Genomic DNA, 26,026 nt, shown 5'->3' on the forward strand with positions numbered 1-26,026 from the left:
TTATCTAAATATAAAATTTGTAAGTGCCTCAAGTCCACAAACAATTAATAATCACATAATTATGAAGCTCATTACTTTAAAATATATATTTCATGTGGGACAGATGCTAAATCAAGTCCTGGCGCTAACATGCATTAATGCGTGACTTTCGAAGCAAGTTATTTAAGCTTCTATTTTCATACCCTTCAAATAGGAAGTCGTATTATTCTAGAACACCATTTAAAATAACATAATTAACAAGCAAAAGTGTGTGACAAATAGTATGTTCCTCAAACATACTTGCTTTTATTGTTTCATAATCTTCTTACAAAAGTGGTGATTTTCTTATTATCAGCAAACAAATGATATAGCATAATATGTAAAATTTGAAAGTCCTAACTCAGATAGCTTATTGAATTGAGGCTGTGATAATATATCTGGACCATGTACAATCCCCCAGAGGTAGAAAAATTGGTGTAACTTTCAGGCTTGGCAAAATGGCTGGCAAAATTCATAAATTAATCTATCTGATTTAAAAGCAAAAGTGATACTTATTAAATCAATAAGATTTTATGTGTTTCTATAGAAATTGGCAAAAGAAAGAGTATCCATAGAAATTGTATACTCTATGTTTTTCTTGACTATATTTTCCTTGTAGTTTAGCATTTAACTAATAAATGCCACCAATCAGCTGAATTTATAAAACTGGAGCAGTTGTTATGTTTATCCATTGTAGAGAATTTACAGTGCTTTGAATTAGTTATATCATTTTAATAACCCTTTGAGTTAGAATGGATGGCATAATTATTCACCCTGTACGCATGAATCAAAGTGTAGGTTAGTCATTAGTCCTACTGCACTTCTGGTCCATTTCTTCAGGATGTAAAACACAAAGAGTTTAAATAGCTTCTTCAAGGTCACGCACCTACTTAGTGGTAGAGAAATCTGTCAAAAACCATTTTCAGAACCTGGGAGTATGACTAAACAGGTAAACGATTGAACAGTGTCAGAACTAGCCTAAAGTCTAACATCTATGGCAATGGCCTAAGCCCTCTGCATACTATTTGTAGCTATATTAAAAGATCTCACAATAATCAGCATGTAGTTCTAATTTTTTTTCCAGACAGAAATGGCTGAGGCATCTGCATAGCTGAAAAATCATATTCAGTTATACTTTTCTTTATATTTCTATGAGGGACCAATCCACTTTTCAGATGTCACATGTAATGTTTTATATACATTGTTTTTCTCCTGCTCTCAGTTCTTTTCCTTCTTTAAAAAAAAAAATTAATTGACCAATCTTGACCAGCCTACCTAATCAGCGTGGTTATTTATCAGGAGCCCAAATTACCCCATGTCCTTGAAGCACACACTGTATTCGAAGAAGGCTTATCTGCTCAGCAGGGTGGTGGAACACCTGTTCAGCATCTCTGCGTCCCAGTAGCACATGCTCTAAACAATGGAGCTTCGAAACAATTAATATAAGGACATTTCCAGGGCTAAGTGAAAAGAGCCACTTAGTGTAAAAATGCCACAAAAAAGGGAATTATAAGTGGTTCTATTCAGTTTCTTTTCTTAAGGATTCATGTATTTATGTGAATCTCACATTTCACGGAATGAAGAACTCTAAAAAATCTCTTAAAATAGGCTTGCACTTTGGAAAAAGGAATTTGTCAGTGGCTTCAAGAAAATTGATAGAATTTTGCACCATATATCTTGCAACTCTTATTCTCTAGGCCTTTTTCTATTTTTATGAAATATTCATGAATTATATCCACTATGCGCAAGCCATCAACTGCATTTAGAATTTGCAGGCATATATAAGAATGTAAATGGCATATTTTATTTCCTTTTTGCTCTGACAAGCTATTACGAACATTCTTTTCTGTTCTCTAGATCTTTATTAAGAAAGTTAGTGTCACTTTAGAGTTTGTTTAGAAAATAAATAAAAATGAAATAAAAAAATCATGGAGCTAACTATATTATATGAATGATGAAGGATGTTAAATCTCCTATTTACAATTCTTCAAAAGACTGCCAATAATTAACTGAAACACAATCTGTACTGACAAGCCCAGATAAGAAAGTACAGTTAGATTAATCACACTACTCCTTAACTAATTTCTGAGAAGGGATGTTTTTATTCTTCTATTATTAGATTGAAAAGAATATTGTAGTGTTGGTATATTATAACTTAATTTTATTTGTTTCGTTGAAAATTTATTATGTTCTGTTTATTTCACATTTAACACATGGTATTTTTCATAGAGCTCCAGGACACATATATATGTATTTTTATTTTGCTATAAAAATATACAATATCCATATGGTAATACGGAACATGGCATAAGATGAAATATCGTCTTAGTATTGTAAATACTGGCAACTTTTATCACATGAAAACTCTTTGTAGAAAGATGTGCTGATGGCACCTGGTCATCAAAAGAGTATTAATTAGCAAAAAGTTCTAGGTTTGCCTGAGTAAAAAGATGTACCCAAGAAAGGAACTAGGATTGCTTTAGTCCTTTCTTTAATGTATTCTGTATATAAATACTTCACCACATCACCCAATCTGGTTAACATGAAATATAAAATAATAACAGTATATTTATCTTGCTTAAAATAACTTTTTTAACAGACTATCAGTGAGCATGATAAATATAGTAGGCACTTAATAAATGTAGGTGATTGTGAAATTGTATCCTCTTCAATTTAAATTATGCTTTTAAAAAAACTGTTTTTAAAAAATTGTCATTGTTTATAACAATAAATCTTTCCTCTCTTTTCCGTTATCTCATTTTATTCCCTCTACCACTTTAGTTTCTTATTGGTGTGCAAAATTCTTGTCCCCAATACAGAGTTGATGTTCATTTATTTGAGCATACATCTATTGAGACTCTCTGAAAAAAAAAGATATTGATACTTGACACAGTCGCAAAAAGTAGTGACTTCTTTTTTCTTCCTAAAACCTTCAATTGTGAAATAGTAGCATCTTCAGAAGTCTCTGCAAGCAATTAACACTTTGACAGTAGCATGTAATAAGGTGAAGTCTCCTTCCTATTTTGTCTCTTTGTTATGGAAAATAGCCAAATAAACAACTTTTCCCTGGGCATTAGGGTTATTGCTGGCCTTAGGAATTGCTACTTTTCCCACCTCCCCAAAACACTCATCTAATAAAAAAAATGTCTTTAATATAACTCACCAAGGGTATATTTTCATTTTATTAAAGATAGTTACTGATAAAGGTCAGAAATTTAAAGGCTAAATCAAAAAGAAGGAGGTATAAAAGTACTACTAAAAAATATTTTCACAGTAAAGGAAAAAAATACGCCCTTAATTCATCTCTGGTTACTGAAAGTTTGGCACAGATATCTTATTCTGTGTGGAAGGTTTAAACAGCTATCACAGCATTTCATAAATTTAAACTTGAATTGAAAAGCTTTCCTTGTCTCCAAAAGAAAAATAGTCACCTATTACTTACATAGTAATTACAGGCTATGCAGCTGCCCTGCAAAGCTTTACTATAAATGTGTTAAGCATGAACCACTACACAAACCTTATTCAAACTGCATTAAATGTTCAGCCAAAGAAATGTCATCCTCCACCCCACTTCACACAATTGCTTACACAAGAACAATGGCCATCTCCCTAGTCTGAGACTTAAATAACGTAATAGAATCAATGTTGTTGATTCAGGCTATGGTTGGTTAAAAGTCATTACTGTTATTCCTCACCAAGTAAAGAGGTCTATTTCCCCCTCATTATGCATAAGTGAAGCTTATGCTAATGTATACAAATCTAAGAATGAATAAGCTTCTTTGAAATACCACTTAAAGATTATTTCAAGAAAAAGCATGTGGCTTCCGTCATGATAAAAATATTGACCTCAATTTCTATACGGCCCTGAGCCTTACTTTAAGCCTTTCTAACATACAATCTAAAGCTCACACAGCATTTCCATGTGCTTAATACTTTTAAAATATTTAGTTGGTCACACAAAGTGCTATAGCAGTATCATGTCATAAGCAGAAAAATAAAAAGGCCAGAACCCTAGGACAGTGTTTTAAGGAAAGTTAGTGAAAATAAGATTTCTCAAAATTTCCACCTTGTCTTTAGAGTCCTTATATCATCCATTCTAAACAGGTAGTATTAATACTGTTCTTTGATTTTTATTATTTGAGCTCTGAAATAAATGAATTGGGTAAGACTGAAGAATACTGTAACAATGAAAAGTGTCAAGTTTTATGATTTAACGCCTAGAAAAATCCAGGAATAAATCAAACTGGGCTTGATTAAGTTTTATTTTATCTTAATTCAAAGACACAGACCCATTAAAATGCAACACAGTCTTACAACTTTCTATTTTTGAAATATTTATGAACTGGATCTTGCTTAATGAATAAAGATGACGGGGTCATGAAGGATATTATATGGATATCATGTAACCCCTGATACCATGTGAAAAAAGAGCATTCTTTGTGGCTTTCTTCCTAGTACTCCACAAATCTAGTCTAATTATGAGAAAGCATGAAACAAATTCAAGTTTGGGGAACAATCTGTAGGATACCTGGCCAATACCCTTTAAGACTGTCAAGGTCATAAAAACAATGGAAGATTGAGGACCTGCCATACTAGATAAAACTGGGGAAACATGACAAGTAAATGCAATATTCTATAATATCCAACTAAATATACACCTTAGATTGGATCCTGGAGCAGAAGGAAGACATTAATGGAAAACTTGGTGAAATCAAAATAATGTATAAACTTCAATCATTATGCATGAGCATTTGCTCATTAGGAGTGACAAATATTTCATCATAATGTAAGATGTTAACAATAGGGAAAACTGAGGATCAGGTATACAGGAATTCTCTGTACGATCTTTGTAACTTTTCTATAAATCCAAAAATTTTCCAAAATAGAAGTTTGTTTGTTTTTTGAAAAATGGACAAAGCTGGGGTGCCTAGACAGTTAAGCTGGTAAAGTGTCTGCCTTTGGCTCAGGTTATGATCCCGGGGTCCTGGGATGAAGCCAGCGTCTGGCTTCCTGCTCAGCAGGGAGTCTGCTTCTCCCTCTCCCTCTGCTCCTCCCACAACTGGTGCACATGTGTTATCTCTCTAAAATAATTAAGTAAAATCTTTTTCAAAAAATGGACAAGGCTATTTATTCCCAGTAATTGAAAATTAATCTTCATCTACACTAGGCCAAATTTTACCATATAATTCATCATCTTTAAATCTTACATCAACATTCTAAAACTACACATTAAGTGCTCTCAAACTTGAGGAAAACTATTGACTATCCATAGACAATAGACACTAATTACTCAGCTCCAAAACTCTTCTTGCTTTTCAACCTGCTTCTCCACTGAGAAGACTTGAGGAACCTCAACATTTACAAATTCCTGTTACAACACTTCTTTAAAAGCAGATGTCCAGGGACGCCTGGGTGGCTCAGTGGTTGAGTGTCTGCCTTTGACTCAGGTCGTGATCCCAAGAGTCCTGGAATTGAGTCCCGCATCAGGTACTCTGCCACCTGCCTATGGCATTTCCCTCTGCCTATGTCTCTGCTTCTCTCTCTGTGTCTCTCCTGAATAAATACATAAAATCTTTAAAAAAGAAAAAAAGATGTCTGATGGCATAGTGACAAAGGAAACAGAGAGGTGACTTTCCCTATTATTTTGGCTGAAAAACTAATAAAATTAAAAGTTTCACTTGATTCATTCCAATAAATTGCAAGGAACCTCTCACTGGCTATTTAAAACGTTTGGTCCATTTCAGGCCAATGCGTTGATGATATAACTTTAGAAAATATAGTATCAGAAAATTAAGGGTAAATAAATCAGATTTTGAAATGAATGCATATATTCAGCAAAATATATGCGGTGGCTGGTGAGAGCAGATAAAAGGCAATGGTGTCTGTGAAAGTATGTTTAATTTCAGTCAGTTGAACGAAACCTAATTTCTTTTTTTTTTAAGAAAAAAATTATAGAAAGGACAGAATGTGAAATTTTATGCAGATGATGATTGTAGTAGGTGTGATGGCTACAGTTTCAAAAGACAAAACAAATCTTAAAGCTAGACTTGCTCATTATATAGAATCCCTTAAATGTTTCTTTTGGTCATAAAGAGTAAGGTCTTGGAAAAATTTAGACAACAAAAAAGTTAAATGTATTTTTATAAAAGGATAACAAGCATTTTTAGACTAACCCTAAAGAGCTGAATGACTGGGTTTGGGGTTTGGTGATTGGAAGAATAGAAATGAGATGGAAGGAAAAGTCTCCATGAAGAAGTGGAGATTGAGAAAGTGACAGGCAGTCCCTAAGTGACAAACTCCTTATGTGGTGAGTAATGTTAAGTATTGTATTTGATCTCTTTTCAGTATTGTGTTGCACAAACCTTTTCCTTTACTCTAGACCTTAAAGTAAGCTATACTCAGCAGCCTTTGGTTAGTGATGCTCTGGACAACAAAGGAAGGCAGACAGTATCCAGTGTGTGGGGGTGGGGGAAGTATCATGGCAGCGGAGCAGTAGTTGGAGGTAATTAGAGTAGGTAGTCAAGAGTTCAATAGGAGTAGAATGGTGGAAGGGCCACGTCAGGAAACTTTAATATTTGGGGGTAGTAAATGGAGTGGAGGATTAGGCATTTATATGAAACTTCAATCAAAGAGTGACAATAAAAGCCTGGAGGACTTCAGAATATTAAACAGTAGATATGTGGTTTACATATGTAAAAATCATATGTGTAGAAATAATACACAGAGATATGAGAGTGTTTGGTGGTTACAATCAGGATGTCTTTTTTTTCTCTCAATTGTTCAATGATTATCTAACAATTTTCCATCCATATGATGTTCTTACCTTCCTCTTGGCAGGTCTGCATCATCCTTTTTCCACCGCACAGTTGGTTGAGGATCTCCTTGGACCTGACAACGAAATTCTACAGCTTCTTCTTCCAGTACCACCTGGTTAATTGGCCTCCTGAGAAATGTGGGTCGTTCTTAGGAAAAAAAAAAAAAAAAAAAGCAAAAATGGTAAAATGAAATGAATGTTTCATTTATTATTAAAACATGTTATTAAAACTTGTATTATTAAAACATGTTACGTGTTTTGAATACGTTACAGATAAAACATAACTCTATCTCAACTATGTCTTAATAAGACTTTATGAATCCAATGTAATTGAATAAAATAAAATATTTTGGATTACAGAAGTAGCTATGGTTTGTATATAACACCATACAATCCTTTGGAAAATATTAACTTGATTTTTCAATGAATTCCTAAGCTAAATCATGTAAACCTTATCATAAAAATGTTAACACTGGATTCCACAGAAACAAGGAAAGAGATAAAAATGATTAATCTATCCCAATGGCTGAGTGGGAAACTTGAAATTGTTGGAAAATATAGAAAATGAAATATATTAATTCTCCATCAAGAATTCTAGCATTAAATGGAATTAAAATAAAAATTTAAAAAAAAGGTGCTAGAGAAAACAAACAAATATAAAAATCATGCTCTCACACATAAGTGTTATCTAAGTTTTCCCACATAGGTTCATTTCACCAGGACTCAATACTTCCATGAATGTTTTTTACTTCATGTATGGAAAACTCTCTACCTGATTTATTTTTTCTTAAATATAAAAGCTGTTGATTTTTTCTTAAATAAAAATCACCGTTATTATTAATAATTGTAAAGTATTTACTGTCATACATAATTTTTCAAGGCCACTGACACTTATCTTCTCAATGTTCCAGATTTTTTTCTTTACCTAACTTTTAATGTTTCTTTATTTCTCTAATATTGTGTTTTAGTTTTCCTGTCCTTGGTTTTTTGTTGTTACTTTGCACCTATTATCCGTAATCTGCATTTTAGCACTCCTTTACATCAAGCTAGAAAAAAATAAATCCCTGTCCATAAAAATCTTATCATCTAAGAGAAATATAAAACAAACAGTTGTTTCACAAATCTCTAAGCACTTCAAATTCTTGTCTAATTTCTTCCCTTTTTGATAATGGTCTGATACAGGAAACATTACCATTTAAGTTTTTATTAGCACATGTCTCCAAATCATAGGCAGTCTAATAGTGCTACTTACTGAGGTAGAAAAAGAAGTCAAGGAAAAGAAAGATGAAATCCATTGAGAATTGACACAATTTATCTGGCCATATGGCCATATTTAGTCACTTAAGACTTTAGTTTCAAACCCAGTTTAAAAATATCAAACAAATAGCACAAAACCGAAACATATTTAGCAAGAAAATGTTAAAGAAAATAAACCACTTTAAATAACATATATTAAGAATATAGGTTTTAAGTATATAATTTTATTTTTAAATAAAGATCTATATTTATAAAGTAAATGTGTAAGTTGCAAGACACATACTGTATTGCAGTGAAGTCAACAATCATTGGCATTCAGAAGGAAGACAACTCCATCTTTCCATGGTGAAATTGACAGTAGGGATCAAAAATTTCTCTAAAATAGCAACCTGCATAACTTACTTAACTGTACTCTGAGACCTCAAAACCCCAAGCCGTAAAACAGGCAAATAGAGCTTTTCATAGAGAGCTTTTTAATGCAGAATTTAGAAATAATACAAAGAAACTTGGAAGGAAAAAAAAAAAAGGTTGCTCTTAAAGATTTTAGGGAGTCAGAATCAATTAGCAGCTAAATGCCCCCTTTCCCCAAAGACAACAGAACAAATCTGCAAGTTGGATGGAATGATTTAGTATTACCCTCTTTTTTAAAGATTTTATTTATTTATTTGAGAGAGTGAGAGAGAGGAGAGCATGAGTAGGGGAGCAGCAGAAAGAGAAGGACAGGCAGACTCCACACTGGGCACAGAGCCTAACATAGGACTCAATCCCACAACCCCAAAATCATGGCCTGAGACAAAAATCAAGAGTCAGTTGCTCAACCGACTGAGCCACCCAGGTGCCCTGATCTGTATTATACTTTTGAACTCTGGACACTATGTGCTCCAAACAACTACTTTAGCACTGGCTAGTTGTTATTGAGCTATTGTTTCTGTCAGCAAATGGGTAACAGGTTCAGTAAATATCTCCGTATGAGTGCTCAGAATGTTAATAGCAAAAATGAATCATTAGCACAGAAAGTAGGATTAACTTTTTCTTTGTAATCACTTGGGGATATTCATCCAATTCATCTGAAGGCTTTGCCTCTAACCTAATGTTAAAAGAGAGCTAAGCTACTGTTACTATGGCTTGAGATTGGGAAGTCATGTCAATCTCAAGTACAACCTTTCAAATCATGTACAACCTAGTGTATGTAGAGAAGTCATTTTCTCATCCATCCATTCATTTAGCACATGTTAAAACAGCTTTTCCTATGCCAGGCTTTGAGCTTGGTGGCTGGTGAACAGCTGCTTGGTTTCATCAGAAAAGGAGTGGGAGGTGAAGCTGTGATTGGCAAGATGTGTAGGGCCTTACAGGCCAACTCAAGGAATATGAGCTTTGCCCTGAAAGTGAAAGAGAGCTGCTGGAGGATTTTAAGTAAAGAACCAACATTTTTAATAACGTGAAAAAGACTGTGTTGGCGGATCTGTGAAAGATGAGCTAGAGAGAAATGTGAAGCAGTGAATTACGTCAAATGTTTCTTGTAAGAAATTATTTCAGCTTCGACTGATACACTGGTTCTCTGGATATGGTAAAGGGGACAGAATGAAGAGATATCAGAACTGAGTGATCAATCAGATGTGGGTATTGAAGAAGAAAAGTCTAGAAAGATCCTCAAGTTTCTATTTAGCAAATTGGAAGATTGGCAGGTAAAGTATGGATATGGTGTGTGCGTGTGTGTGTGTGTGTGTGTGTGTGTAGATCCTTTCATCACAAAAATTGTAGATATGAGAAAAGTGAATACCTTATGCTTATGCCATTGTTGGTCAGGTTTCTGTTACTTGAAGTTAAAAGCATTCTTAATTAAGAAGATGAAGGAGGCTATTTACATAATAGGAGGGAAAAAGAAAAAAATATGATCCTATGTGTAGATATAGAAAAAGCTCTTAGATTTAAAAAGAAGGAATAAAAAGGAATCAAAAGAAACCTCTTAAGCATGGGGAAGATATTTTATCAGAAATTAAATGCAAAGCTTCTTTTTTCAAAGTACTATCCTAAAATTATGCCTATTAAAATCAGAAACAAGGGATCCCTGGGTGGCGCAGCGGTTTGGCGCCTGCCTTTGGCCCAGGGCGCGATCCTGGAGACCCGGGATCGAATCCCACGTTGGGCTCCCGGTGCATGGAGCCTGCTTCTCCCTCTGCCTATGTCTCTGCCTCGCTCTCTCTCTCTGTATGACTATCATAAATAAATTAAAAAAAAAAAAGAAAAGAAAAGTAAAATCAGAAACAAGATGGACATGCCAACATTAATAATCAATAAGAAAAAAGTGTGAGTATTGGGGAACAGAATAATAATTTCAATAATTGCAGCAAAAAAAAAAAGAACAACATAGGATCTTTGTAGCAACACTGGTAGTATCAGAAAATGGGTGTGTTTAGGAAAAATTGTGGCAAATTCATACATTGCAAAATGAGTAAGTCATTAGAATGTTAAAGTTATGTTGTATCTATCTATCTGTCTATGATTTATCTAACATGGAAAACTTTCATGACATGATGCTAACTATAAAGTAAATTGTATAACAGTATGTGAGAGTAATTCCATTAAAACACACATGAGTACTTTCAGGCAAAGTTGGTGTATGCTTCCTTTAACATGCTACCTGTCACAAAATTACAACATATGAATGTAATTAATCCTCGGGCAAACTCGACATTAAACTTGTTACAAAACTAAAGTTGCTAAAAGCTGTCTCTTCATCCTGGGGACACTATCCTTGAGGGTTTTCTGGATATCACATGTGTTCTAAGACTCCCTGTTTTTTATGGAAACAGGTGGAAGCACCTGATTTATAATTTTAGAAGGAAGACATAGGATCCCCTGCTGCCCCGTTCTGATGAACTCAGCATGGGTGGACAACTTTGCAATGAACTTTCTCTATTCCCTTCTGCCCTCAAGCAGAGTCTAGTTGCCTAGCAACTAGATAACTGCAGTAGAGCATGTGGCGTAGAATTATTGGGAGCCTAACATTGGCTCATGATGGAAAATGTAATTCAATTGATAAGAAAGAAAAAAAGAAAAAACAATGCAAAGAATAAGCCAGATAAATTCATTTGCATATATAGAGCACATGAAGATGGGTTTTATACTTGAGGATCTTTGGTTATACCTTCCAAAAAAAAATGACATTGACATTTACTAATACATTAGAGTTTGGTCACGACTTTTAAAGTATTATTCTGGGAATTTCCATAGCACCCATTAGTAATTATCTCTAAATTGTATTATTCATTATTCCAATTGTTTTCTGCTAATTATACTAAAATCACTTTCTACCTCAATTTTAACTGCCTTCAAAAAACAGTATGTTAAAAACTGTAGATTTGCTTAACATTTATTTAAATGGAAATACATTTTTTGTAAGAATTATTTTCCAGTATCCTTCACTAGACTTTATTTCCAGAAAAATCTTAGAAACAGAAATATGAATATTAAAGACTAAAGAAGTTGTCCAGGTAGAAAATGTATTTTTGAAGGCTTTGCCTCTACAGTGGTTACTATTATCATAAGCTAAACACAAAGCCATGTCTCTTTCAGACACAAATTACAAAAGCTACAAGGAAATATCTTGGGGATTACTGTTTTGTGTCAAAATCATCTGCAAAGAAATATAAAGTTATAAGGATTAGAAAGTAAATTGATAAGTAATCACATTCAATATCCATTAACGCCCATGAAGTTTGTACCCCATGACGATTTGTACAATTAAAATAAACATATATGAAAACATCCTGAACTACTAAATAATGAGCAAACTTAATTTTGAGGCATGTAAAATAAGGTCACTGATTTTTCCATGTTATCACCTTATGTCTGATCACATATTGAAAAACAGAGGGGAGAAATCCCAAGGGCTGTTTTCTGACTGCTTATCAATTAGATTAGAGTCCCTCTGAATGGCCTGATCCCTAATTATATAGCCTCAGAGTGATCAGAGGCAATGTCTTTGCCAATGCAATTAACATTTTTTTAAATGTGAGATTAACTGGATTTGAATCACCTGCATAACTTGCTTACAAGGTTAATCTCTCTTGAGACAGTAGTGTTGTTTGGCAGTGTGGTACTATGTAAAGTACAGCTTTCAAGTAGTCAGGTCAATTTAGTTTCAAATTGGCATTCTGGAAAATCCGACTCTGTGTATGGTTGTAATAAAATCAAATGCCAAGTCTCACTATAGTTATGTCAATAATGTTCGGAAAACAAAATGTTCACTTTAATACAAAATACGATAAGTCTGAAATGTGGTTGCATAATATCTCTTGTTTCTTATTTATATGCTACAATGAAGGAAATTAAATCCCCAGTGAACAAATTTCTCTTTCAACTGCAGTCAGTCATTGAATATGACTGTAAAATTGGCAATGGCTGTATCCTGACAGCTATTACTAGGATGATCTTAACAATTTTTAAAATAAACTTTGTTTGACATTATGAAAGTGGTATTGCAGCAGTAATTACATAGGTAGAGTCCTTTAAGTCCTATAAGACAAAAGCTATGCAATAAAAGGAGAGTAGAACTGACTACTGCTTATAAATCTTATCTTTACTTCAGCTGACCCAGAAGTACTTGCCACCCTATAGTGTCTGCTAAACTGGGAAGTCAGATGGCTAGCCTTAGTATGTCTATTTTTATTTAACTAAGCATGCATGAGGGGATGAGGTTATGATAGCCACTGAATGTGAATTATTGTGCCCTTCCAAAACAGACTGGATGATAATGATCAGTCTGTCTGAATGTGATTAAATAAATCCTGGCACATTAATTTCTTTTCTTGCCAAGAATTTTCTTTGTCTGAGAGAAACCATCCTGTGAAGCAAAAACAAACACAGGTAAATGTTTTCAGAGGGGAAAAATTGCTTCTCTCACCATATTTTAGAGGCAAAGTTTCACGTTATTGCTGATACCATGATGCAAAAGGTCCCCTGGGAGCAGGCACATGTCGACTCATCTTACCACTTTAGGCACGTAGGAGGTGCTCAATAGATGTTTGTTAAACAAGGGAATGAATAAGAAATATTTTGCTGTTCTAAAGTATGAAAGTTATTATTATTTAAAAGATAATGCTCTTAATGATAATCTTGATTTTAATGACACCTCATATTTGGAATTCTTACATGAAGGCCACAGATTATATTTCCTAAGTTTTGGTCCTAAGATATCTTCTCTCATAGCTTTGTCCCTTAGTATCTAAACTACACTCAGGCCACCACTAATAATCTCTCCTCTAATAACTGAAAACAACATCACCAGCCTCATCCTCTGGGGTTTCCCAATTTGATTACCCTACCATGAAAACCATCAATTGACACGGAGATTCCAATAGTCCTTCTAGAGAACAGCAATTAAATATGACTGAACAACAATAGATCATTTGTCATTTGAAGAAAGCCTCCAGTGTAAAAGAACAATGTAGGGATGGGGGTAGAGAGGAAGTCAGAAGAAATAAAAGCAGGAGGCATCACAAGAAAATTTTATTTGAAAAAAGGGGTAATTAAAATCATAAGATGCAAGAGAATTTAAATTATCCATGAAACAAGAACAGAATATTGTAAGTAAGGAAGAATGAAAGAAAAGAAAGACCTGGACGGTTTCGCATCAAATTAACAAATACATGTTTCACATGTAAACCGAATAAAAAAGATGGGAGAGGATAACTCACTGAATTATTTAGATAGAATTTTTAGATGATAATTGCTCATCACGTCCAGCCAGAAAAGGAACAAAGTGCCAAACCAAGGCATGGTATTGAAACATTTCAGGACAGTGGAATAAAGATAGAATACTAAAACACGGAAAAGAAAAAGGAAAGAAAGAAAACTGCTCACATAGGAATCAGAAGCACAACAGACTTCTCAAAGCTGAATGATTTGGGAGTGGCGATTTTAATATTCTGAGTAAAGTTTTTTAAAACTAGAATTTTATAACTAGCCAAAAGATCAATTAAGTCTCAGAAACGATACATGTACTTTGCCCTGAAATTTGCTCTAGGCTCCAGTCAAATAGAAGGTAGGAGAGAAACACTCTTCTGAAATAGAAGCCAACCAGGACAGAAACAAATGCAGGGTGCAGGAAACAGGGAATCCAGCATGTGAGAGAAGGGGAAATAAGTATCAGCATGAGCTTCTGGAGTAGATCTACATGGCTTTGAGCCCAGTCAGACTAGCAGGAGGTCTGAGGCCCTCAGGACAGCTGTGGCAAGGGTGGACTCAAGGATTAAGTAGAATATAGAAGATTTTAAACCTTCTGGTAGAGATTTCAAGAATTTATGACAGATTTACACAAACGTAAGTGAAAGGAAAAAAATGGGTTTATTACTAACTCAAAGGGCAAGTAAGTGCCAGAAAAGAAATGCCATCATAATAGCATAATAGTGTTAACTAAGCTTGCAGTCCATATTTACATGGTTATATTAACTCATATTCTGACTCTTAATATAACCAATGTCTCTAGAGCCAATATACTGAAGGATAGTAAAAAGGGAAAGTGGAGGTGAGAAAGTGAGGAAGGGGATATAAGTGGGCCAAATCAGCAGCTTACAAATAAGAAGTCAAAATAATGTATAAAAATGAAGAGTAAGGACAGATTTAGAAATATGGAAAGAAAGCCCAGAAGAAAAAGATAAAGCAGGCTTGTAGAAATGCTTAAAGATGAGGAATTTGTACGTGTGTGTGTTGGAAGGAGGGTAGGGATAGATATTTCTGTATTTCATTATAAGTTTAGTAATACTTCTAATGTCTGTTAGAAGTGTAACACATGAAACCTTTTTTTTTCATGGATTACTTTGATAAGCATTTAAAAATCATTTGGGGGGGGCAGCGGGTGCCTGGATGGCTCAGTCAGTTAGGTGTCTGACTTCAGCTCAGGAAATAATCTCTGGATCCTGGGATTGAGCCCCATGTTGGGCTCTGTACTCAGTGGGGAGTCTGCTTGTCCCTCTGTCCCTTCCCCTGCCCACACATGCACGCCACGCACATGCTTTCTCTCTCAAATAAATAAAATCTTAAATGAATGAATGAATGAATAAATAAATAAAAATCATTTGGAAAAATTTTATTTTTAAGTGATAATTAAATTTTGGATAACAGCCCAAACTTACTTATAATTAGAAATTTAATCATATAACTCAATTATAGCTTCTCTGACCTCAGGATCTTTAGAACTTAATAAACATATGTATAGTGCTAGGGAGTATTCTTTATGAAGGCATCCGGAGTGTGCCATAAAGTTTGGTGTCCACTAACACTATGATGCCTACTTCTTAAATTTAGATTTGGTATTGCCGGCTTAACTAAGCTGTTATGTATGGCCAACAAATATTAAAGAACAAACAGAATAAATGGTTCATGGAGTACAGCAGAGTAATGTTTTGAAAATGAAGTTACATTGACCATGTCTTTGTCTAAATAGATTTTTAACATATAAGCTGTAATTTTCAACCTAAAAAAAATTTCTAAGTCCAAGTCTATTTACTAGGGAATCAAAACACTTGCCGATAGATGGCTCTTGTGTTAGCAAAGACCTGTTACTCCTTTTGCTGTTTTTCTTGCTATTTATAAGTCAATTATGTTTTTAGAACAATTAATACTGCCAATTACTTTTTCTATATAACACATTTTAAAGTAAAGATGGAGTTGCAAAGGACAAATAAACATTTTCTGTAGCTACAGAGTGGGTTCAGTAGGCAAATTTATTAAAGCAGAATTGCTGCTACATGAAAATAAAATTGAGAGGGGGGAGGCGTAAAACATAACCAGTTACACTTGTATAAACTCGTGGTCAGAAATAATAATATCTGACAATTATGAAATATAAAGAAGTTTATTAGGAAACATATACTGGACACAAGAGCACCAAAATAAAATAAGGAAGTCCCCACTGCTCATAGCACACTAGTTATTTTCTCTAAGAATTGAGCAAAGTACAGAAGAGATCTTCTCATGCAATCCTTGTCACATCCTTGATTTGGACAATCACTACTGTTTTTATACTTTTACTTCTGGGTTTGGATGTTGTTTTCTTATCAGTAACGGAGATTTTAGCATTTTGTTTCAACTTAATATTGTACTTATAACCCCTTAGGTCAGTTCTGAATAGTTTACACCATCAGATAAATGTTCCCAGCTTCTTGAATCAATTCTTCCAGAGGTACTGCCACTAGACAAATTCAATCTTTCTGGCTTACAGCTATTTTCAAAATAATTTAAAAGTTCCCCTGTAACTCCTGACAGACTTAAGGATCTCCTGTAGTTCTCATCATGTCCTTAGGGAACATAGGGTGAATATTTCATAACACAGTCACATTTTGGTAAGTCTAATTGCTTGGGTAATGACATTAAACCCTTTCAATTTCCTTCTGAAGGCAGTATGTATTGCTTTAATGCAACATTTTTCTGTTCCAGAGCTTATGGCAGTTATAGAAAAATAGTAATGAGTGTTTCTTTAAATAGAACAGCTGTACTTGTGGGTTTTCAATGCTAATGTTCAGTGGCCACTAATTTCATATCTTACCAGTCAAAACTGTATTTTATTCATTATGGAGTGAAAGACATTTGAGATTCTTAAGGCTGACTGCATGAAATTTAAGGGCAAACTGATACTCATCTGAGCTCTGCAGGACAGAAATCTACGTGCATACTTGGAACAATTTTATTTTTACTATTCAATTCCTTTAATGAACTATGGGATTTCTCCTGGTTTTGTCATTTGGGATTTCAAGCTGCTAAGTATCCATAAGGAATATTACCAGAGATTACTTGGTACTCAGAGTGATTGAAAAGAGAGGCCTGCACTTGGGTACATATTCACAAAGCACACTGTAATGCTCTAAATGTAATGGGAATCATAATATGGCTCTTTTGCATGTGGCACCCCCATTACACCATGGGATGGCACATCTCAAACTCTAGAAGTTTCTTTCAGAACGTATGCAGGATTCTGATGCTACCCTCAAATGTTCTGGAGTAATGACCAGCAATAAGATCTTATCCTAATTTATAGAACCAGAAGAATATTTTGCTGGCACAAAAAAGTAATTTAAAAACACACTTGTCTCCTGTGTTTTTTTCTTATTTTAAATCACATAATATGGGATGCCTGGGTGGCTGAGTCTGTTGGGTGTTTGACTCCTGATTTTGGCTCAAGTCATAACGTCAGAGTCGTGAAACTGAGCCCCATGTGGGACTCCATGCTCAGCAGAGTCTGCTGGTCTGCTGGAGACCGTCTCCCTCCCTTTGACCCTCCCCTTGCTCACACACGCTCCCTATCTCTCTCTTAAAAAATAAATAAATAAAACCTTAAAAAAATCACATACTATCAATAGCCAAATCTTTTAAGATGCAGATAGATACACACATACATGTATATACACACATATGTGTATGTGTATCCATACAGACAGTTAAAGGGGGTTTCAAAGACTTCCAAAGGAATGTTTCATTTTCCAGTATCTTTAGGATCCCTATTTTCCCTAATTTTTCTGCCATGGTATTTCTTTTTCAATTTTCCACAGCTGTCCTACACTAATTTCCTATTTTTTTACATCATCTTTATTATCCCCCATTTTCTCCTTCCTAATGCTTTCTCCACAATTTCTCTGATACAGATCTATCAAGTCTTTTTTTAAGTAGGCTCCACCCTGGGCCCCACAAAGTGGGGCTTGAAGTCATAACTCTGAGATCAAGACCTGAGCTAGTATCAAGAGTCTGACACTTAACCAACTGCCACTCAGATGCGCCCAGATATAATCAATTTTAGCCTATTTATCATATGACTCCACTGAAGAGTCCCTTATTTCATAAATCTGGAGAAACATGAATATCATAGCAATTATATAGGGAGGTGGAGGGACTCTTTTTTAGGAAGGCTCCATCTCTGCGAGTCACCATTTACTTACTTTCCATATTATGCCTCTGAATAAGCCAAAGAAGCTCTGTTTCCACTTCAAGAGGGAAGCAAGAAAGTTAATCATTCTCTGAGTTTGGTCTTAGGCCCCAAACACCTGTTAACACCTAAGAAAAGCTAGATCCCAAACATGTTCCAGGACATTAGCTTCAAACAAACTTCGGCTGAGGCTGGCATCGATATCCTTGCCTTCAGTAATTTATGGAACAACACGTATTGTTCACCTGATACTTTCCTGTGGTTGACCCTACCCTGATTCCTGGAGGAACACATAGCCTAGACTCTTTGCTAGTATAAACCCCTAGCCACAAGTGACAACAGAACTCACTCTTCTCTCCTTTCCGAGTCTCCCAGACACTTCAGCTGCTATTTTCTGTCACATTATTCAATATACTCTATTTTCACTTTTTATGGCTCACATTTGGTTTCTATCCTGTGTGAAGCCAAGAACCTTCTTGGCTGGTCATGTGGGACCTTCCCCTGAGTTCTTGGATCCAGCCTGCCTACATCAGCAAGATAGGTTTTTTTTTGTTTTTTTTTTTTCTAATTTTGATTACGTGTATGTATTTATGTGTGTGGGTGTGTGTGTGGGTGTAGCTAGCTAGTTTTTTTAATCATAAGTTAAACTGTAAATATTTCCAGTTGAAATTTTTTAAGTAGTAAACAAGTGAAATGTCTTTGCACTTGCAGTAATTAAAAGAAAACAAAAAACTTAACCTGTGTCTTGCACATAAAAGATACTTGATAAATACATCACAATGGATAAATTTTAGAAAGAATATCTCAAACAGGTTTTGAGAAAGATCAAATTTTTGCATTCTGATAAAAGGCAAAATCATATAAATATATATTAATAAAGTAAATGAATTATTGTTTCAAAATTATATTTTTCTTCACATCAAAAATTTCATCTGAAAGAACCAGAAAACAAGACAAATCTAGTCCTTCACTATCACCATAAGTCATAAGTACCTGTCCCTATATGACCTATATTTATTTAGTATCAATAAATATATTTAACATCAAAGGAAAAGCATATATAAGTAGCAATATATAATTTAAAAGAGTTTTACCAAAGACAGTCAGCTCTGCTGGATCACTGTCTCTTTCTCCCACCATATTGGTGCCAACACAGGTATACATCCCTGCATCACTTTTCCTGGTATTGGATATCATCAGCTTTCCACCACGGATCTGTTAAAATTAAAAAAAAAAAAAAAAAAAAAAAAAAGGGAAGGAAAGAAAAGAAAATGAACAATAAAATAAACAGCAAAGAGAAGATGACTAAAAAGTAATTTTGAATATTTAAGCACATTTTTTTTCCTAAAGGAAATAGCTCAGTGGGTAAGACAAAAAAACTTCCCTCCCATTTTGGCATCTGTATGTGTATTTTCTTCTCTTAACTTCTCTCTCAATATAAACCTCCATATTCCCTTTCTAGAAAATGCTTTTGGGCAGTGTATTTCTCTCTTGTCTGGTTCTATTTTGAGTCTCGTGACTGCTTCCATCAAATCCTAATGATTGGTCTTCACTCTGAAGTAGGTTGAATGAAATGCTATTGATATTTGCATCAGAAAGAAGCACTAGATACCTGCTTTTAGTAATATAATGAAATCCAACTGATGCAGAGGGATTCAACAAGCATTTACTGAGTACTTCTATGGGCTGGGCAATGTTCTATGTGCTTAAGATTTAGAAGCATACCAAATAGTAAAAAAATCTCTGCCATCATGGAGCTTAAATTTCAATTGTTAGCATTAATTATCTATGTCTCATCTTGATTGTATTTATGAAATAATTTTTGAAGAGGAGGGCAGTTGGATAAAAATAAATAATTTTTTTAAATGATGAGAGTATGAGTTGATATAAATCATTGGCTTTTCATTGGTGCTCCCTAATTGTTTCTTAAATGATAAGCATTTATTGACCAAATAAACCAATGTAATATGTTAAAATGTCTATTTGTTAAAGAGGATATTGAAACAGAATTAGGTTTTGAATATGTGTATCATCAACTCATGGCTTCTTTCCCAATTTTTTTTCCCTGTATTTATATAATTCAAAAATCTTAACATTACAATGACTGAGTTTTCTTACAGAGATGAGAGATAAGAACATACTGGTTTCCTCTGTTCATCTTTATCTCATCGGCAAACAAAACCCATGCATGTAAGTATGTTCTCAATGGATACATTTCAGGCTCTGAAACTTGTCATGTCACAGAAAGGGACTTTCAATGTTGTTTTTACATGGGAAGAAAAGCCCATCAACCTGTTCTTAATTATGTGCAGGAGAGTGTAATAAACTGTAAGTTATAAAAATGGCCATGGAAGCCATTTCTCCCTTCCCTGAAGCTGAGTTTGGCAATATGACTTGACTAGACCAATGAAACTAAAGCAATGTTTCAGTAGAAGAAAAGTTTTCACAAATTAAGACTTGTCTTTCCTTGGAGCAGCTGGAATCCTGAGACCATCATGGGAACCAGTCTGAGCTGGCCCACTGGAAAATTATAGGCCAAGAGAAGAATCAAGATGCTCAGCTCAGTGTTAAGTCAATTGCCAGACATGTGAATAAGATTACCCTAGATCATCCAGCTGCCAGCACATCTTTAAACAAGCCACAGAAGCACGAGAAACCCTAGCAAAGATCAGCCAAGCTGGCCCAGAATAAGGAATTGTCATTTTACACACAAAATCATAGGCTAAATAATATGGTTATTATAAGTCACTGTATTTTGTGATGGTTTATTACAAAGCGAAAATTAAATGATGCAAACATGAGCTAAAAGCCCTTCAACATTGAATTTACTCCATCACCAGGAACACATTTTTAGGTTTGGTATCCAAGCACACTGAGAACCAAATTCTCCCTGCAACATAGATCCTCATGATGTCAAGAGCTCAAACCAGAATCACATGAATATATATTGTGATCTCTTACATGGCCTATCTGGTTCTATGTTATGATGTAACCACCATGCACACATAAAAAATAATCTTCATCTATGAGATACTTTTAAAGATAATAGACACTAGACTATATGGATTTTTTATAGAAATGGCACATTTGTTCAGTCCTGTGTGACATTATTTTAAGTAAAATATATTTATTCTCAATAACTGTATTGAACATTACAATTATATTAAGAATAACATCAGAAGTTTGAAGCATATCTACTATTTCAGTGAACAGGTTCCTACAAGCATCCCAAACAAATGTTGAGTGGATCCTCAAAAAATATAAAATAATTGTTTGCCATTACCCTTCTCTACCACTTTATGATGTTCTGGGTGTCTCATTTTGATATTAATCAAGTGATGAACCTAATCATCAATTTTCCTTGAAAGCAGACCATTTTTCTACAAAAGCAAAACTGCAGAACCAAAAAAGTCCTGTCTACTTTGATTTTATTTTGTAACGCTTAAACTTTTAAATGAATTCATATATAAAATTTTAGTTATACACATTAAATTTAAAAACTGGAAAAGGTGCTTGAAGTACTCATTACCTCACATTATTTTCTCTTATATTTTGAAAATAGTGCAAAAAGAAATTTTCTAGTGAATATGGCTTATGGCCATCATTTACTCGTTGTCACTCATGTACTGCACGATCAATAGAAGCATTGGAGATCTTAAAAAGAGCTAAGTCATCTTTGTGCTATAAATATATATTTACATATTTACATATTTATATATTTTCATATTCAGATTGGTGCAATTATTAATATATCATCTACACTTGATTTATATAATTTTGTCTCTTTGAAGCCTCATCTTAAAGTTTTAGTTCTTGGTTACTCTTTTCAGTCCTTTCAATACAGTGTGAATGGTAGTTATCATTCAATGCAGTTCTACAATTTTATTATCAATAAAATATATCCATTTGAAGACTTGATATTTAATCTCTGTAGGCTTTAATTTTTATTTAACTCACACTTATTCTTTCTTCCTTGTCATCAATTCGGACTTTGTCTTTTTTCCAGTAGATCGTGGGTTCTGGGTGTCCCCTGGGAGGTTGGCACTCCAGGATTGCAGGCTCTCCGGCTGCCACTACAACATCTGTGGGATTTTGCCGGAAGTCATCTCGTAACACTAAGAAAAACAATTGTAGTGAAAGAAAACTCAATGATAGGAACTTTAGCTTTCTCTTACAAAAGGTAACTTCAAGTCTTACTGTGTTCTAATAAAAAAAAAAAAAAATTTGAATATTTACTGAGAACATAGCCATGCCTATATTAAAACATTTTAGGGCCAAATTAAATGTTCAACAGGGCAATGGCTGACTATATGACCGTGCATCTGTGCTATCAAATCTGATTTAAAAAATAAGGAAAGTCTAAGGAAAATAAGAAATACTCATGATATAGTTTTGAGATTTGACACGCAAGGTACAAAATTGTTTATGCAGCATAATCCCATTTGCTCTAGAGGAAAAACATGAATATATCTCTATATATAAAAACACTAAATAAATTGTCAAGTTATACTTAAAACCCCAAAACAAGTCATATGCATATGGTCTGTGAGCACGTGTGCATGTCAGTCTGGGAGGGGAAGTGGGGTGAACACTTTCTGAGAATACCCTTTCTCATGACATGAATATGGACAAGATCCACACTGTTTTCATTATACGTCAGAAGATAGACTCATTGTTCACCCTGCAACGCACTAGCACCCACATCCACAGGGCTACATTTTCATTCTCTGTGAATCTCCACCTGCCAAGCGACATCTGGGCAGCGTGACATCCAGAGCAGAGATATCCCTTATAGCAGTTTGACCAGTCTGAATTTCCCCTCCTTTCATTAGAAGAACAGCAGGTTGGACCTCCATTGTAACCTCCGAAAATCTGGCAGGCCTGGCTCTCCAAATGTCACCTATCTATCTGTGTGTGCTTTTCTTCTGCTGGCAAGATGAAAAGCCTAGAGAAATGACTTGGCCCTATCTGATTGCAAAATGTTGGTTTCTTTAGCAAATAAGGGCTATGACCATTTCAGGGAGAAACATTCAAAAAAGTAGGTGAGGCCAGGAATATACCATATGCCTCAATTGCCTATGCTTTTTCTAACTGCCTTGACTTTCCTGTTCCTTTATAGTCCAACACTGACAAGTTTGTTTCCTAAGTGTATTGAAGGACAACATACACACACTCACACATGCACAGAGAAACATAAGCACATACAGTGTATTATATCTATGTATATATATAAATTGGTCAAGCTGTTTGAAATCAAAATTAGGCAGCTTCTGCTAGCCCGTTATGTAAATCATCTGCTACAAATGTGGATTAGGTCAAAGCAACTGCCTTTGGTGTCCTTTAATGAGACCTGCTTCAGCACTCTGCTCCTTTGTTGGGCAGAGTCTCTGGGTTAATTGTCATTCTCCAAATAAATAAAAATTCCCTGGCCTGAAAATAGCTCCAAGGGGACAAGTGAGTGACTTTTAGGGCTTTTCTGCTCTTGTCTCTTGCAGCACATCCTTTAACAGGGGTTTCCATCTTAATGAAGTCATGGCCTTTACTAGATTAAAGAACCTTGTCTCCTATTGAAGGAACAGTAAGAAAGAATCCAGCACAAATTGCTCACTCGCAGCTTATAAGCTGATTAATTTACTGCTTTTGCTGCTAAGGAAATGTGTTCCATTTTAGCATGGTGAACTGCACATTTTTTGGTTCTCTTGTCTCACTGGCAAGAGAGGTGCAATTTATATGCATAAGGATTTGCTCTGAATGGGCTGAGAGAAGTGTGGGTTTAAATATCACACTCAGGCAGGGAGGATAGGAAAGGGTTAACATTGTGGTTCCCTTTTGCAGGTAAATCCTCCTGGGAAAGCTAGCTGGTGACTCATTTATATTCTAAATACAGAACAGCTGCCTATTTATGCAATGTTAAGACATGCAAAAATATGGTAACAGAGTGGTGAGCACCCCTACAATATCCGGTACTGGCAACAAATGGTGTTTTGGCAGGCCCTCAATCTGTTCCAAAATGACACATCTGGCCAGTTGAAGGACCTTCTCTAGAACTGGTATCCTAACAAGTGACATGCCAAAAAGCCTCTGCTCAAATGGTACTTAAGACCATTGCAAATCATTCAGAAACACAGTGTTACATCAATTTGCAACAAGCCAAATTAAGAAAGAAAAAAAAAAAGGTCCTTTGACACGGAGGACAAAAAGGAGAAAAATATCATAACAAACTAAGGACTGCTACTCTTAAACAATATAACATGTGTTTATGGCATTCACAAAAAAGAAAATGACTCCAATTTGCAAATGAAGCCAAGAAATCTAACATCAACTGTAATTTTAGGCTTTCAGACTATTCACCCAGAGAGTGGGGTGAGATAATAGTATAATTGGTACTGTACCCTCTTCAACTGGTAAAATGCTCTTTGGGGTTTGTATAGCATTCAGTTAATTCATTTTTTGCTTAGTGATACCATTTCTTTTACTTTAAGTCTTTGGGGTAATAAAATGGATTTCTTCTTTCTCTCAAATAAAACATTCAGGGGAAACACATCCTTTTCATCAGATCCTAGCACAGAATACGGGAAACTTACTCTTAGGGAAAAGTAAAGCAATTTTTACTCTTCTCAGACTAAAAAAAAGGATAGGTCTGTTGTTATATTTGCTTACATTTTTCTGAGGTTTGTATATACATTCATTAATACAAGTGAAGTAAAATGAAATAATATCTATGGTTTCCATTTCTTGTGCTAATTTTTCATTCCTGTCTCAGATTTTGCCCTAAAGTATTTTCTATAGTAAAGAAGTTATGCATTTGGATGAAGGAGTAAAATGGTCTTGTAGAACAGCAAAGCAAGTCCAATTAAGTCTGTGTTTTTTTCTTCTAAGCCCCTATTGTAGAAAGAATTGTGAGCTACATTTTTGATGTGACTTGACAAGTAAGCCAAAGCAAGGGTGCACAGCAATATGTGTAATCACTAAAGCTCCAAACAGGTCTTTAAGTAGAGTGAAAAGAAATAAACCTGATTAATTGAGAAAAGAATCTGGTTACAATGACAAAAGCTTAGAGGGCAGTGGTAAGTTATGCTTTATAGAAAGAAAAGAGGTATAAATAGGTATACACTTTTGATATAGCATTTGCTGGTGGGGCTAAACTTAGACTACAAGCATTCAAATCTCCATGGGGGGTGGGGGTGGAAATCTCATTGGTTAGGACCTGAATATTCATATCTGTCTATGAGCTGAAAACCACAAATGAGATTTCACCTCGCTCATCCTATCTAGATTGGGTTTGCATTCTTTTTACATTGTCATGCACTGTGACTTAGAAAGTTATTCTGGAAGATCCGAAAGTTCTGAATTACTTGTGTGCTTGATAAAATATCGTTTATAGTCATGACATAAAGATTTCTAACAAATTAATTCAATTTTCCAGGAACATGTTGAACACAACAATGTGCTTGTCACTGATCTATAAAATGGTTAAGAAATATAAAACAAGAATGACATGGCAATAACTGTGGTAAGTTTTTTCTCTAATATCCCTCAATGATCCATCTCTCCGGGCGGTTATTCTCATGTGTAATCTCCTCCCTTTTACTGTGGCCTGGACCTAGTGACCTGCCTTTACTGAATAGTTTCTTGCAAAGCAATGGAATGTCACCTCCAACATCAGGTTATAAATGATTGTAACTTTCATCTTTTTCACTCTCTCTGTCTCTTCCTCTCTCTCTCTTCATGGGATTCTTCTGATCATGTGAGATACCCTGTTTCTCAGTAGAGAGGCCCATTTGACAACAGTCTAAAGGCTTCTAGGCAACGGAAAACAATGCAAGGGACTGACTGAGGCTTTAGGTTCAACAGCCCTGGAAAACCCAAACCCTGCCAACAACAATAGAAGCTTGTGAGCAGAAACGTTCCCAGGTGAGCCTTCACATGATACCCACAACCCTCATCAACACTTTTACTGCAGCTTTATGAGCGATCCCACAGCAGATGGCTAAGTTAACTCTTATCTGGATTCCTGA

At 34.9% G+C, this 26,026-nt stretch overlaps 1 protein-coding gene across 14 annotated transcripts in view; it reads right to left on the reverse strand.

Moving 5' to 3' along the window:
* ROBO2 (roundabout guidance receptor 2) overlaps window positions 1–26,026 on the reverse strand; it is a 1,635,852-nt gene that overhangs the window by 154,229 nt on the left and 1,455,597 nt on the right. For all 14 annotated transcript variants that reach the window (XM_077878775.1, XM_077878785.1, XM_077878780.1 and 11 more), the window contains 3 exons: window positions 21,966–22,123; window positions 19,103–19,223; window positions 6,842–6,980 (listed from right to left, as the gene is read on the reverse strand). In XM_077878775.1, the coding sequence (XP_077734901.1) occupies window positions 6,842–6,980; window positions 19,103–19,223; window positions 21,966–22,123 (418 nt within the window). The remainder of the gene's footprint in view (window positions 1–6,841; window positions 6,981–19,102; window positions 19,224–21,965; window positions 22,124–26,026) is intronic.

Source organism: Canis aureus, chromosome 30 (assembly GCF_053574225.1).
Source record: "Canis aureus isolate CA01 chromosome 30, VMU_Caureus_v.1.0, whole genome shotgun sequence".
In the NCBI taxonomy this organism is placed as follows: Eukaryota; Metazoa; Chordata; class Mammalia; order Carnivora; family Canidae; genus Canis; species Canis aureus.